Below are 13,203 nucleotides of genomic sequence, written 5' to 3'. Positions count from 1 at the left end.
AAGAATTGTGTGAGAATGTTGTGAATAAACTGAATATTACAGCTAATCCCATGTGCTGCAAAGGGATCTCTGTCCTAAATGCATAAACCCTTTCAGGTCATATTACTCCTTTAGTGTCCATTCTTTTTCTTGTAAATGAAGCCACTTGCACTGTGTTATCAATCATTTACCAGTTTTATACACGGGTAAGCCCGTGTCCAGATGACAATAATTTCCAATGTGTACAGCATCTAATAGCTGCAGGAGCTCTTGATGGATAAAGTTAGTTTTGAACTTTTAACTCGACTCATTTGAGGTATGCAGGGTGTTTGCTTAATTAATAATCGCACCAAAAATAAGAGCCATAAAGCAAAAGAAGTTAACCATCAACTTAAACATTTTATTTTGCGAACATAATTTATGTATCACCATAATAACAAATTAAGTATTGCTGGACGTTTATTTTACATCAATTTGAAAATAGTTGCATGACAAGAACCAACATTTCCTTAACTGGTGAGCAGACTAGTGCATGCCGGGGCATTGGCTGTCAAGCTCTTACATATCGATCTTTAAATACTCAAGCACAATTGATTTTGCAATCATATTTGTTTCTTGAAACGAAAGGTTTTATATTTCTTTGCATTTGAAGAGTAAGCGGTGACGTTAGAGTCAGGATGACGAGCCATATAATGGATTGGGGAATGAGGACACACCATTTTCCTGTCCAGAAAATACCTGAAACAAAACATAATGTAAATTGTTAATGAATGAAATCCGCCAAGTGTGTGCTTTTTAACGTAATTCATTTATATTCGTTTTTTATTCCAAATATACGTGTTAGTAGACTCCAAATGTACCACAGGGACTTTTAGGAGTAGGCACCAATAGCATTGTATATGTAACAAACCACTGGATGCGGTTATTTTTCATATGAAATGTTTTGCATTTATATTAACTTCTGCACACACAATGATATTAACTGTGTATTATTCATGTTTAGATTGACAATAGCTAGTATACCCCTGCATTTTAAAATGGTTAACATTTAATTGTCACCTTGACATCCTGTGCCATATTAAGCAGATTGTAGAGCAGATTGTAGAGTGCAATATCAGCCGCAATGGTATCTGGTGCTGAGCAACATTGAGTCTAGCCACACCTAGGGCCTAGTGGGATTACTCGAAAACCAGGTCGTCAGCTTCTTGTGGAGTTTAAGAAAAGGAGGAGGCCCTTAAATGTAGTGGAAGGTTGTTCAATGCTTTCGAGTGATTGGGGCATATTATAAACAATTTGCGATAATTATCGCAAACCGCGCTTAGCGCTGTTTTTTCTTATCGCCGGCTATCGCTGGATTTCCTCGCTGTGATAGCGCTGTATTATCAATGCGTATCACAAAGGTGATAGGTAATCCAGTGATAGTGTGTAAAAACAGCAATAGCGTGAGAATTCCAGCAATAAATCAACTGCGCTAATGAAAAGCTTGCTAATAGGCAAGTGTGTACTTAACCTAACAATCCACCTCCCAATGACAAGATGGTTAAACGATAAGCGCGAGTTTGCTTATTGCTTTGCTGGCATTGATAATAGAGGGGAGTTGTGTTTGCGACTGTTTCAATGGTGTTGAAGTCAGGAACGTCTACTTTGCACGTCATAGCGATATATATCGCTGACATATTAAGTAAAAAGGAAAACTGCTAATATCGTCGGTAAACAAGCTCTAGAGTTTGCTAGCTAGTCCTTGTTAATAGTGCGATATAAAAATCGTCGTTTTATCACCGGGAAGTGGCACTAAACTAGCAAAAACTCGCTTGATAATATGCCCCCAAATTTCTTTATTTCTAGGAGACGCTGACACCAATGCCATGTGTTCTTGTTTTTGTTCTCATGTCATTTTATTTTTTCCTTTACATGATAACTGTGGAATGTTTCAATTAATCAAGTGCACCTGCAGAATATAGACTGTCTAATGCATCTTGTTATTCTGCAGATAACTGTAAGTTTGAAGGACGTTTTGAGTCGTCTCTATTGTGAATAATGCTGAGAAAATAATGAGTTTAGATTATCTCTGTGTGTCACAACCTGATTTCTGAGATTTATGGACACTGTGCGTAGAGGTATCACATTTGAGAATTGTGTGAATTACACTAGTGTAATGTACAAGTAAACTAAGAACTTTCCCTGATTTAACTGATGAAGGTGCTCTCTTTATGAGAGAGCTGAATCTACTTAACTTTCCTGTTTGAGACAATGTTTTATTAATTTGCCTTCTTGCTTATATAACTTATTTATTTGAACTTCCTGGTGATTAATGCATTCATTTATTGATGACATATTGAATACTAATGTGATGAATTTGCTTCTGTAGTGCTCACTGTTCGCCTATTATCTATTTACATGCCTGGAAATTACATACCCTTTGATGTTTGACCACATGGTTTTGATTTTAAAATCATTGTGTGCAAATAGCATGGAATTCTGATTCATGCACTCTGTAATGAGAATGAGCCTTATCAATTAAATAGTGAATGGCATATTAAAATATATGAAAAATCTTCAGGTTATGTTGAAAAAGCATCCTAAATGAGCATCGCTTCGAGGAACATCTGAACACAAGGATAACTTGTACACAAAAAAGTTACTGTTTGAATAATTGTATTCCTATGCTCTTTTAATGCAAATTTTTCATTTTTTTTCGGGAGAACGTTTGCTGACTATTCTAAATCAAAAATCCCAAATGCAGTATGTAAGATATTGGGGTAGTTGAGAGTAGCCACCCAAATAATCACACTCCCTCAAAGTCACTATATTATTCTGCGCTTGGCCCCCTGAGAGGTATGGCCCAGAACAGATAGGCTTCATTTGTAATTGTAAGGTTTTTATACAGAGCGCAAACAGTAATAAAGTGAAAACAACACAAGAAAAATCCGAAAGGTCACTAAAAAAAAAAAAGTACATTTTAATAAATAAAATGACACAGCGATGACAAAAACTAATAAAACAAAAACAAGTTATGAATTTTTGAAGTTTAATGCTCAAAATAGCACCAAAAAATGTTAAGTGCCAACTGTGGTAAACTGGTTCTGCTTGACAAGTACCTACTAGCAAGTTAAGGCCAACAGTGTTGGAGGGCAGGTTGAATACAGAAACCAGGTTTCACCCATCAGAAGCTTTACCTTTGGACTTAGTCTCTGGAATAGAATAAACAATCCTCAGTGGGGAAAGGTAGCAGGCAGTGGCCAAAGAAGGCTCCAAGTTGCTGGATAGCTGCTGGACGAGGTCTTGGTGAAGCCGTTGACTGTTAGCGGGAATGTTTTGAGTGGGGGAAATTTGAATACTGCACCCAGAGAAGGTCCCTCAGTGAGTAGACACTTTTCGCGCCTTCGCCCAGTAAATATTTCCACCTCTGGATTGAGACACTTTTTCGAATCTTGGATTCTTCCTGCGGGCAAAGTGCAGGCTATAGCTTAAGAGGGCTCCACGAAGCTGAATACCTTTGTGAGGTTCAGCAGAATCAGATTTGCTGCTGCGTGGAAGAACGTAGCAGGAGCTATGGGGATCGGTGGCCCAGCAGTGATGTACCTTTGTCAGATCGGCTTGTCAAGTGTGTCTTGGTCCCCCACTGGTAGTCTGGGTAGAGTTTGCAAAAAGATTCTAAATGCCAGGATTCAGGATTTATCAGGGGCAGCACACCAGCCAAGGCTACAGTACCTTGGGTGGGGAAGCATTTTGCGGTCACTGCTTCCTCCTGGCTGTTTGCTATGTACACAAAAGAAATTGAAATTTCCTAGAAGATGTAAAATTGAGGCAGTGGAATCCAATCATTAGACATGTTTCAACAGTGTGGCTTCTTTCAGACAACAAGTGCATAAACTGCTGCATGTAAAGTTTTCTGGAAACTACCCCATCCATTTTTGTTTGATAAAAGACTGTTTAACTGGATTATATTGTTTATCTTTCAGGCTATTGTGCCTCAATTCCGTTTTCTAATTTACAATGTGATGATTGACATTTGATCTATTACTATTCTGGATTAATAAAAATGGACATCATTTTCCAGTGTTTTCTTGCTACTTATTACTGTTCTCAATTCTTTTTTTTTTTTGCTGGCATTAGAGTTTTCTGTGACAGCGCTGCTTATCAGTGCACACTTCCCTTGAACATGTACTGTAAATTGGTTACACCAACCCCAAACTGTTTTCTTTAACTTTCCAGTAAGGTCATGGTAAGTTGGCAGAGGCAATGCACTAGGGATGTAGAAGTTAAATGCCATTGTTGCCAACAGCTGTTTGCCATTGAGTAGCTCAAAATACATTTTTCTTGGACACGTCTGATTGTTAATGAAACACTATTTTCACAATTTAGCTAGTGTAACTATCAGAAACTTCATTCACAGTTATTTTTCATTTTTCACAAATGTTAATCACATGGTGAAAATGATTTTGATGAATGTAGTGGAAAAGTAACTTTAAAATGAGTAATTTGAGATGCTTGAGAGAAACTGGAAATAAACAATTGCACCTGGTTACTTCCACTTCATTCACCGGTGATTAGCGTTGTGAATGACGGGCCACCTGAAAGAAAACGCACCAGTTCAAGGAGCAGGGAGACTGAAGTGGTGGAGAACTGTGATCAATCTGCAATGTTGAGTCATCTGTGAGGGACAGGAATAGATGGAAACACAAAAGACTGCAACAGCAACACTTCTTTTGAAATGGAAATACCAACATAGGTATCCCAGGAACAGAAACCATTGATTACTTGAGGCCTCTCAGACATTTGTCTGGTCCAAAACAGGAGGGAAAAGGGTTTCCAGAACAGAATGTTTTCATCATTTGCATAATGGTCTATCTGAAAGGGAATATCAGATTCCAGCAAGGAGAACGCAGCTAAGACAATTTTGAATGAGGGACTCTTGGAAACTGTACAGTACAGGTCAAAAGTACATGTTGTGCTACTGCAATAGTGTAGACATTGCATCATCTAGAATTCCTCAGCCTCAAAATGTAGTTTAAGTCCTTTGAGGTTGATGCTATGGTGCAGCTGTGATACTGGGAGTCAGACAGGCCTGTTCACAAAACGAGGACAAGGTTCCTATACCAGGGTGCAAAAGTCACCCACGTATCTGAGTGCAAATAGTCACCCATACATTAAAAACAGGGAAGAATGGGGAAAAGTAATCCTAGGTAAAAAATACCCTGATGGGAGAGGGAAAGACATGCTACATCCTCTGCTGCCCTCACACACCCCGGAGGATGTCATGCTTCATCTTACGGTTTGGTACTTTTCACCAATTTTCAACATTGGCAGATTTCTGCCCTATAGTTGTTATACGTTTAATCAACCTTATACAGCCAAGGTTAGTTGCCTTTTAACACCATTATATGCGTTATTCTGAGCCTAAGGGCTCCTTGAACTAGCAGCCCCCGATCTACTTTGGACCAGTCTTGTTTGCCCGCGTAATCTTTCTATTTGAAGCGCTGTGTACACATAAGTGACACTTTGTGATGCATCAAGTTGTTACTGACGCTCACATGCGGCTTACTTTGCTTTTTCTCTTTCTAGGTATCATCCAGGAGCAGCTTCTATGTAACAGCTACAACCACATAGTGGGGACACAGGTCTCCTGATCCGCCCTGGATGAGATAAGAGGGTTCTCATTTTAACTTTTATGTATTTTACTCACGTGCACTTCACTTTGTTTTTGGTCCTGACGAAGCGCCAATGACCTACGGGCGATAGAGGCACGAAACATGTTGACCTTGACTAGTGACACCCAGGCATAGTGGGCCTTGTGGGGTCAGTCATTTTTAAGCAGTACTTTTAACTGCCAAGGGTTACCTAGACAATCTTGTAGCTGCTTCCATACCCTTGATTTTATCACACTATCATGTTTGCACGTAATTGATTTACCCTCCCTTACCCTTCCCCACACACCTGCATGCAACATCCGGCTAATCCTCTAAAAGATCTCCGATAAAGTGACCCTTCGGGGACCCGTAGGGAATTGCAGCGCCGGCCCTACGAGGAGCAAAATTGCCCGATGATGAAGCATGACATCCTCCGGGGTGTGTGAGGGCAGCAGAGGATGTAGTATGTCTTTCCCTCTCCCATCAGGGTATTTTTTACCTAGGATTACTTTTCCCCATTCTTCCCTGTTTTGAATGTATGGGTGACTATTTGCACTCAGATACGTGGGTGACTTTTGCACCCTGGTATAGGAACCTTGTCCTCGTTTTGTGAACAGATTTGGTTTAGGAGCATGGACACTGGACCTTTATTGGCTCCTTGGTCCCCCCCTCTCTTTTGTTGAATTGATTATGCACGGCTGTACGGCCGTGGGACCTACCTTATTTCCTTCTCTTTTCAAGTGGGCACACGAGACGGGTCCTTGGGGTCGTTGGGTGCTGACTTTATGTTAAGCCTTAAATTGGTAACTTCGGATAATTCCGGGGGATTAATTCTTTCCATTAAAATACGTGAGGACTTACATTACTGTCCTTGGTGTAAGGCAATTTGGCTGTATTCTCTTAGTCCCCACTTCATGGCCTAAGCGTCAACTATATGTTGATGGTTGTGAATTTGGAAACATCCATATAGATTTAAGTTAATTTTCAAGGGGTGGTCCAGTCACGACATCAGGACATGTCACAAACGGGAAATTCCTACATAGATTGAAGTTAATTTTCGAGATGTGGTCCAATCATGATACTAGGACCTGTCTCATACGGGAAGGCCTGAACTAGTGAGGAGTAACTTAAACCGGATTAATTTTGTAGATTTGTGTGAACTCTTAATCATTACCGGCATTGTTATTTTCCTTGACTATGAAGCCAGTGCGCAGAAGCGAGGGAGCAGTGTGCACGGCCAATACGCATGCGCCGCTGCTGCGTTGTTTCTCACATGCGCAGTTTAACACTTCCTTGTGAGGCTTCACCGTAAAGAGTTACCGCCTCTCTTTTTTCCACCCCCACCCGATCCATTTATTTAAACTCTGCATTTCGCCGCCTTTATTTCATTCTCGGCGAGCGTTTGGACAGGGGTAGGTGTACTAGAGGCTACACCCGCATTACTTAGTAAGTGCCATTTCAATTAATTCCATCTTACTTCACCGGTACTTTTTCCGTTGTGCTTATGTACCTGGTTTGTGTCTATTGCTTCCACAGCCCGACTTTTTGCGGGCGTCCATCCCCTTGACCACTGGAGGAGAGCTTTAATTAATATTTGGTAAGCACTGTGATGTGAACTACCCACCTTACGGTTTGGTACTTTTCACCAATTTTCAACATTGGCAGATTTCTGCCCTATAGTTGTTATACGTTTAATCAACCTTATACAGCCAAGGTTAGTTGCCTTTTAACACCATTATATGCGTTATTCTGAGCCTAAGGGCTCCTTGAACTAGCAGCCCCCGATCTACTTTGGACCAGTCTTGTTTGCCCGCGTAATCTTTCTATTTGAAGCGCTGCGTACACATAAGTGACACTTTGTGATGCATCAAGTTGTTATTGACGCTCACATGCGGCTTACTTTGCTTTTTCTCTTTCTAGGTATCATCCAGGAGCAGCTTCTATGTAACAGCTACAACCACATAGTGGGGACACAGGTCTCCTGATCCGCCCTGGATGAGATAAGAGGGTTCTCATTTTAACTTTTATGTATTTTACTCACGTGCACTTCACTTTGTTTTTGGTCCTGACGAAGCGCCAATGACCTACGGGCGATAGAGGCACGAAACATGTTGACCTTGACTAGTGACACCCAGGCATAGTGGGCCTTGTGGGGTCAGTCATTTTTAAGCAGTACTTTTAACTGCCAAGGGTTACCTAGACAATCTTGTAGCTGCTTCCATACCCTTGATTTTATCACACTATCATGTTTGCACGTAATTGATTTACCCTCCCTTACCCTTCCCCACACACCTGCATGCAACATCCGGCTAATCCTCTAAAAGATCTCTGATAAAGTGACCCTTCGGGGACCCGTAGGGAATTGCAGCGCCGGCCCTACGAGGAACAAAATTGCCCGATGATGAAGCATGACATCCTCCGGGGTGTGTGAGGGCAGCAGAGGATGTAGTATGTCTTTCCCTCTCCCATCAGGGTATTTTTTACCTAGGATTACTTTTCCCCATGCTTCCCTGTTTTGAATGTATGGGTGACTATTTGCACTCAGATACGTGGGTGACTTTTGCACCCTGGTATAGGAACCTTGTCCTCGTTTTGTGAACAGATTTGGTTTAGGAGCATGGACACTGGACCTTTATTGGCTCCTTGGTCCCCCCCTCTCTTTTGTTGAAATAGTCAGACAGGCCTGTCAGAAAATCTATTATCCACAGCAGATCTAAAAGTGTCTCACCCTGAAACAGAGAAGGAGTAGACCAATATTGATACCTTATAAACTACTAGAATGTAGTATATGCTGCTATCAAAGAAATCAGGTGATTATTAATCAATGTAATAATAAACATCTCAGCAGTTTCACACAAAATAAGAGTAACAGATAGATACACTTCAAACATTGTTCATCAAGGTTTCCCTAAATCTTTTAGCACAATTTCCTACCCAGGTTATATTTACATGACTCATACCACAGTATTTACATAGTCCTTTAAATCTCCTCAACTACATGTATTACAGTAGGCTTCAATCTGGAGACGCAACAGTAAGCACCTCTAACCAGCAACTTTTCACAGGGCTTTCCCTTCCCCATATGCTAATGTATTTAATAACCTTTTCATGCATTAGGCTCTAAAGAGCAAAGTGTGACCTTCTCCACCTTGATTTTACATTCTTTAACCAGGAAAGAAGACAATGCTTCTATTCCTTTGTACCAAGGCTTACATAAAGTACTGTGCTGTAACTTATAAACCCATCAGCACCAGAGTTAAGCAAGGTCAATATGCACACAGGTTTTTACCTACTGTGCCATCAGAGAATGGGAACGTCTTCACAGACTATTATAATTTGAGAAGCAGAAATTATGAAACAAAGTATCACATGCGGACTCTGTTAAAAAGCACAAGAAATAAAGCTAAGAAATTCAATTAACAGAGGCCTAGCGAATTTCCCAGCACCAGGAAGGTTTTGTGATCTAGTTTTTTCCCTTCCGATGAGGGTTCTGATGTTACCCCAGTATGGGAGCACCATGCATGGGCACAATTTTCCAGCTTGTACCACAAGGTGCTATTTTCTGCAAAGCACGAGGCTTCAAATGAACCTTCTGGGGAAGGTTTCTGGGCTCATGGCCTGCTGCCTATCTATAGCATTGTGCTTGCCCTACCGGGTGATTTTGTAAAGTAAAAAAGCAATTTACTGAAGGGAAAAGGGAGAGGCATAAATGTACTCAAAGGTAGAAGCCACATTGACACTTAAGTAACGAAACTTTGCTAACTTTTGAGCTTTTGACATCAAAACTGAAGACTTCAGTGTGATTTTGACGATGAGGTATCTGACTGTGTGGCACCCTCACTTCAGCATTATGCCTTGCATCACTGGAGAGTTCTAAGAACCCAAACAGTCACCAATTTCTAAGGTACAAATTTGGACTGATCCATGGGGGACAGCTAGAAGTTGTACATAGGACCCATTCTAATGTAAATAATGATTCTGAGAGATTCTTTGTTTTTCCTTAGGGGCCCATTAGGATAGCAGTCGGATTGCCCCCGCTGGGCCGGCGGTAGCCACCGCTGGCCTGGTGGGGGTGATCCGCCAGCCATCCATGCCTGATTAACCCCCGCCATATTAGTATGGCTGGGGGGTCCACAGCAGACGGAAAGACAGTCTGCCACTTTTCGGGCGGAAAAGGGGCATAATATGGTGTGCAAGACACCGCCATCCATATTATGATGCAGGCGAAGATCAGCCCTGCCATGGAAAGGCAGGAGGTTCTTGTTTTTGTTTTTGGGGGCCAGTTGCGTGTCCCAAGGGTGTTTGGGGGGGGTACCCATGGTACCCCCTGCATTTGCATGCACAAGGTGGCAGGCACCGTGCGGTGCCTGTCATGTTGTTTATGCAAATGCACAACATGCATTTTTTGCAGTGCGGCGGGTGCTGCTTACAGCACCACCCGCCGCAATGTAAAAAATGTGGGATGCGCCTGCCAGTGTGGCGGGCGCATCCTAATTTGATTGGCGGTACCACCGCAACATTGGTGGTCGGTCCCCTGCTCCGATGCAGTGGCGGCATCGTAATAGGCCCCTAAGTGCTTTTTGTATAAAACGTCAAAAATCCATGTCTCCGTTTCTCGTCTTTATTTTAACTATTTTCTCGTCTTCTTTTCCCCATTAGATAGTTCCAAATTTGCTTAGCTATTTTATTATGTTGTGTTCTTAACTTTAGCGCTTTTTAGTACAAAAGTTATCTTACCACACCCTTTTCTGGCAAATTGTTTTCTGCGTGTGCTATTACTACTAGGGACTAGTACGCTCCAACCGATCTGTTTCAAAACCTTAGTAGCACTCTTGACCCGTGTCAAATCGGGCTCCCCCGATGACTGCTGCCCCCAGTTCGTTGCCAAAGATATATTCACCACCCTGCCCCAGAGTGTGCTTTCTTTCCTTAATGAGTCTCTGTCCCAAGGTATGGTCCCAAGCGCTTTCAAAAACGCCATAGTTGTCCCCCTTTTAAAGAAGCCGGAGGCAGACCCCAGTAACCCTATTAATTACCGTCCTATCTCCCTTTTACCCTTCCTTGCTAAAGTCTTGGAAGCCCATGTGACCAGCTGTCTGTCCAACTTCATTGAACGGTCTGAGTTCTTAGAACCAAATCAAGCGGGCTTTTGCCCGGCACACTCCACAGAGGCTGTGATCTTAGCGGTCATGGATACCATGAGGGTTAACGCAGATAGAGGTGAACATCAAGCGCTGGTGCTCCTGGACTTGTCGGCCGCGTTCGACACGGTTGACCACACCATCCTTCTCAACCGTGTCGCGCAGGCCGTCCTGCGAGGAGCTGCTTTAGATTGGATCAAATCTTTCCTTACAGGCCGCACCCAGGCAGTCAGGCTTGGAGAATTCACTGTTCCCAAACTTCCTTCTACCTGTGGGGTCCCGCAGGGCTCCTCTCTGTCCCCGTTGCTTTTCAATATCCACCTCAGACCCCTTATTCACTCTCTCAAAACTAGAAACATCTCAATATTCAACTATGCTGATGATCTTCAGATCATTTTTTCCCTTAGCTCCCCCAATGCTGTTAGTGAGTTTCAGGTCACCTTACTCCATATCCAGCGTTGGATGGGTATCAATCATTTGAAACTTAATCCAGGCAAGACCGAGTTGGTCTTGCCTGGAAATAGTAAAATCAGCTGGGGCCTGCAATTTTGGCCACCCGAACTCGGGCTCCCCCCTGTCCTCTCCTCCTCTGTGAAAAGCTTGGGGATTATCATTGAGGCCGACCTCTCGCTCTGCGGGCAGGTGGGCGCTGTGATTTTTTCCAGCGTCTACCAGCTTTGGAAAATTAGGAAGATTGCTCATTTGCTCACTCACTCTGCCCTGATTCAGGTGATAATAGCACTGATACTTTCACGGCTGGACTTTTCTAACTCCATCTACCTCAGTCTTCCTGCTGGTTTATTAAAAAGGCTCCAAAAGGTCCAAAATCAAGCAGCAAGACTGATATTTAAACTCCCTAATTGGTCTTCGGCTAGCCCTTGCCTTGCTCAACTCCATTGGCTCCCGCTGACCCACTGGGTGTCTTTCAAGACTGGTTGCATGGCCTTTAAAGCCATGCACAGCAACTGCCCTAAATTTATTAGCAGTCGGCTCACTAAATACAATCCCAGCCGCTGTCTCCGCTCTGCCCACCACCTTCTGCTCACCACCTCGTCCTTTAGACGCAAACGGCTGGGTGGTTGCAGCTTCTCTCATCTTGCCCCAAAATTTTGGAACTCTTTGCCTCTGGCACTCCGAAGCTGCAAAGATCTTATCAGCTTCAGAAAATCTTTGAAAACCTGGCTATTCGTGCAAGCGGCTGGCTAAGTGCCTCGGTTCCATCCGCCTTCCTCATTCAGCGCCATTAAAACCCACGGGTGTACGTGCGCTCAACAAATGCCTGTTAACATAACATAACATAACTAGACAAAGATTCACTTAGAAAAGTGTGGTGAGCTAACCAGGTTGTGTTAATTAAGTTGGAAGGAGGATACCTTTTCAAATTAAAACAGCACTTTGAGGCTGGATTATTTTCAATAACTATTCAAAGGGCGCTTCCTTTTGCTGGTATCCTTTTCTATTTTATTATTGTTGATTGTCTCATTATGTATATTTTTTTGTGCCTGTTTGTATTTTTGCATTTCACAAAAATAATGTTAGTGACCTTCTGCCATGTATTACATGCTTCTGTGCGTGTCCAACAAGACCTCTAATGAAAGAGTATTTTAATTAGATATTAAACAAAAGCACAAAATAGGCAAATTTAACAATCATATCTCCTTTCCAGTGTCACTGGATGTAGGGTCTGGCTATCCGCCAATCACTGCTGCATTTGACCAACAGCAATGCCCTCCGGCATGTCGCCACCCATGGTTGTTAAGACAAAAGGCACATGCAGGGCCACAGGACTGGCCCTGTGCACAACCAGTGTCATACGAATAGCCCGGTAGGCCCATGGGTATGGGGGGGCAAACCGAGCTCCACGGGCCCCCCTTGGCATTGGTGGCAGTGGGCACCTGTCTTGAGGGCTCCTGAATGGGTCAGCAGCGTAGAATGCTCCCTCCATGTATTTTGCAGGGGAGCCCCTTCAGGTTTTGTTACGCCACTGTGCACAACCCTGTATTAGCCACAAATCCACAATGCCCTCAATCTTCGGTGCAATACACAGGGTGAAATTCAGTATGATTATATCTAGTTTCAAAGGTTACTGCTAGCCTTTTGCTATCAATCTCTTACTGTATTTCTCTGATAACGTGTGACATTACCACAGTTTCAAAAGTAGCTAAAATGGATGTAATAAGCAGTAATGACTAGTATCAGGGCAGAGAGAGTTGTGGTGTGAGGGGGGGAGATGAACTGCGACAATAAAAAAAATAAAAAAAGAACTTGCCTGCTGCATTGCTCCTCTTCTGCTCCTCGTTGTGACGTAAGCTCCCACTCTCCCCTTACGGCCAATCCAGATGCTGCATCAGGATTGGCCTGAGCACTCCGGATTCACATTCCTAGAGAGACTGGAAGCCTGTGCCTGCTGTCTCCACACCAGCATCGCAGCTCTGGTTGGAAACATCGCAGTG

At 42.8% G+C, this 13,203-nt stretch overlaps 1 protein-coding gene across 1 annotated transcript in view; it reads right to left on the bottom strand.

The window, feature by feature from the left end:
- Positions 1 to 358: 358 nt before the first annotated feature.
- The window catches only part of MALRD1 (MAM and LDL receptor class A domain containing 1), a 2,679,189-nt gene continuing 2,666,344 nt past the window's right edge, over positions 359 to 13,203 (bottom strand). Inside the window, exon 36 of the mRNA XM_078663745.1 lies at positions 359 to 717. Within this exon, the coding sequence (XP_078519871.1) occupies positions 652 to 717 (66 nt within the window). The 3' untranslated portion in view covers positions 359 to 651. The remainder of the gene's footprint in view (positions 718 to 13,203) is intronic.

Source organism: Lissotriton helveticus, chromosome 10 (assembly GCF_964261635.1).
Source record: "Lissotriton helveticus chromosome 10, aLisHel1.1, whole genome shotgun sequence".
NCBI classification, from domain to species: domain Eukaryota; kingdom Metazoa; phylum Chordata; class Amphibia; order Caudata; family Salamandridae; genus Lissotriton; species Lissotriton helveticus.
The sequence above is the reverse complement of the archived record's forward strand: the minus strand, read 5'-3'. Positions and strand labels throughout refer to the sequence as shown.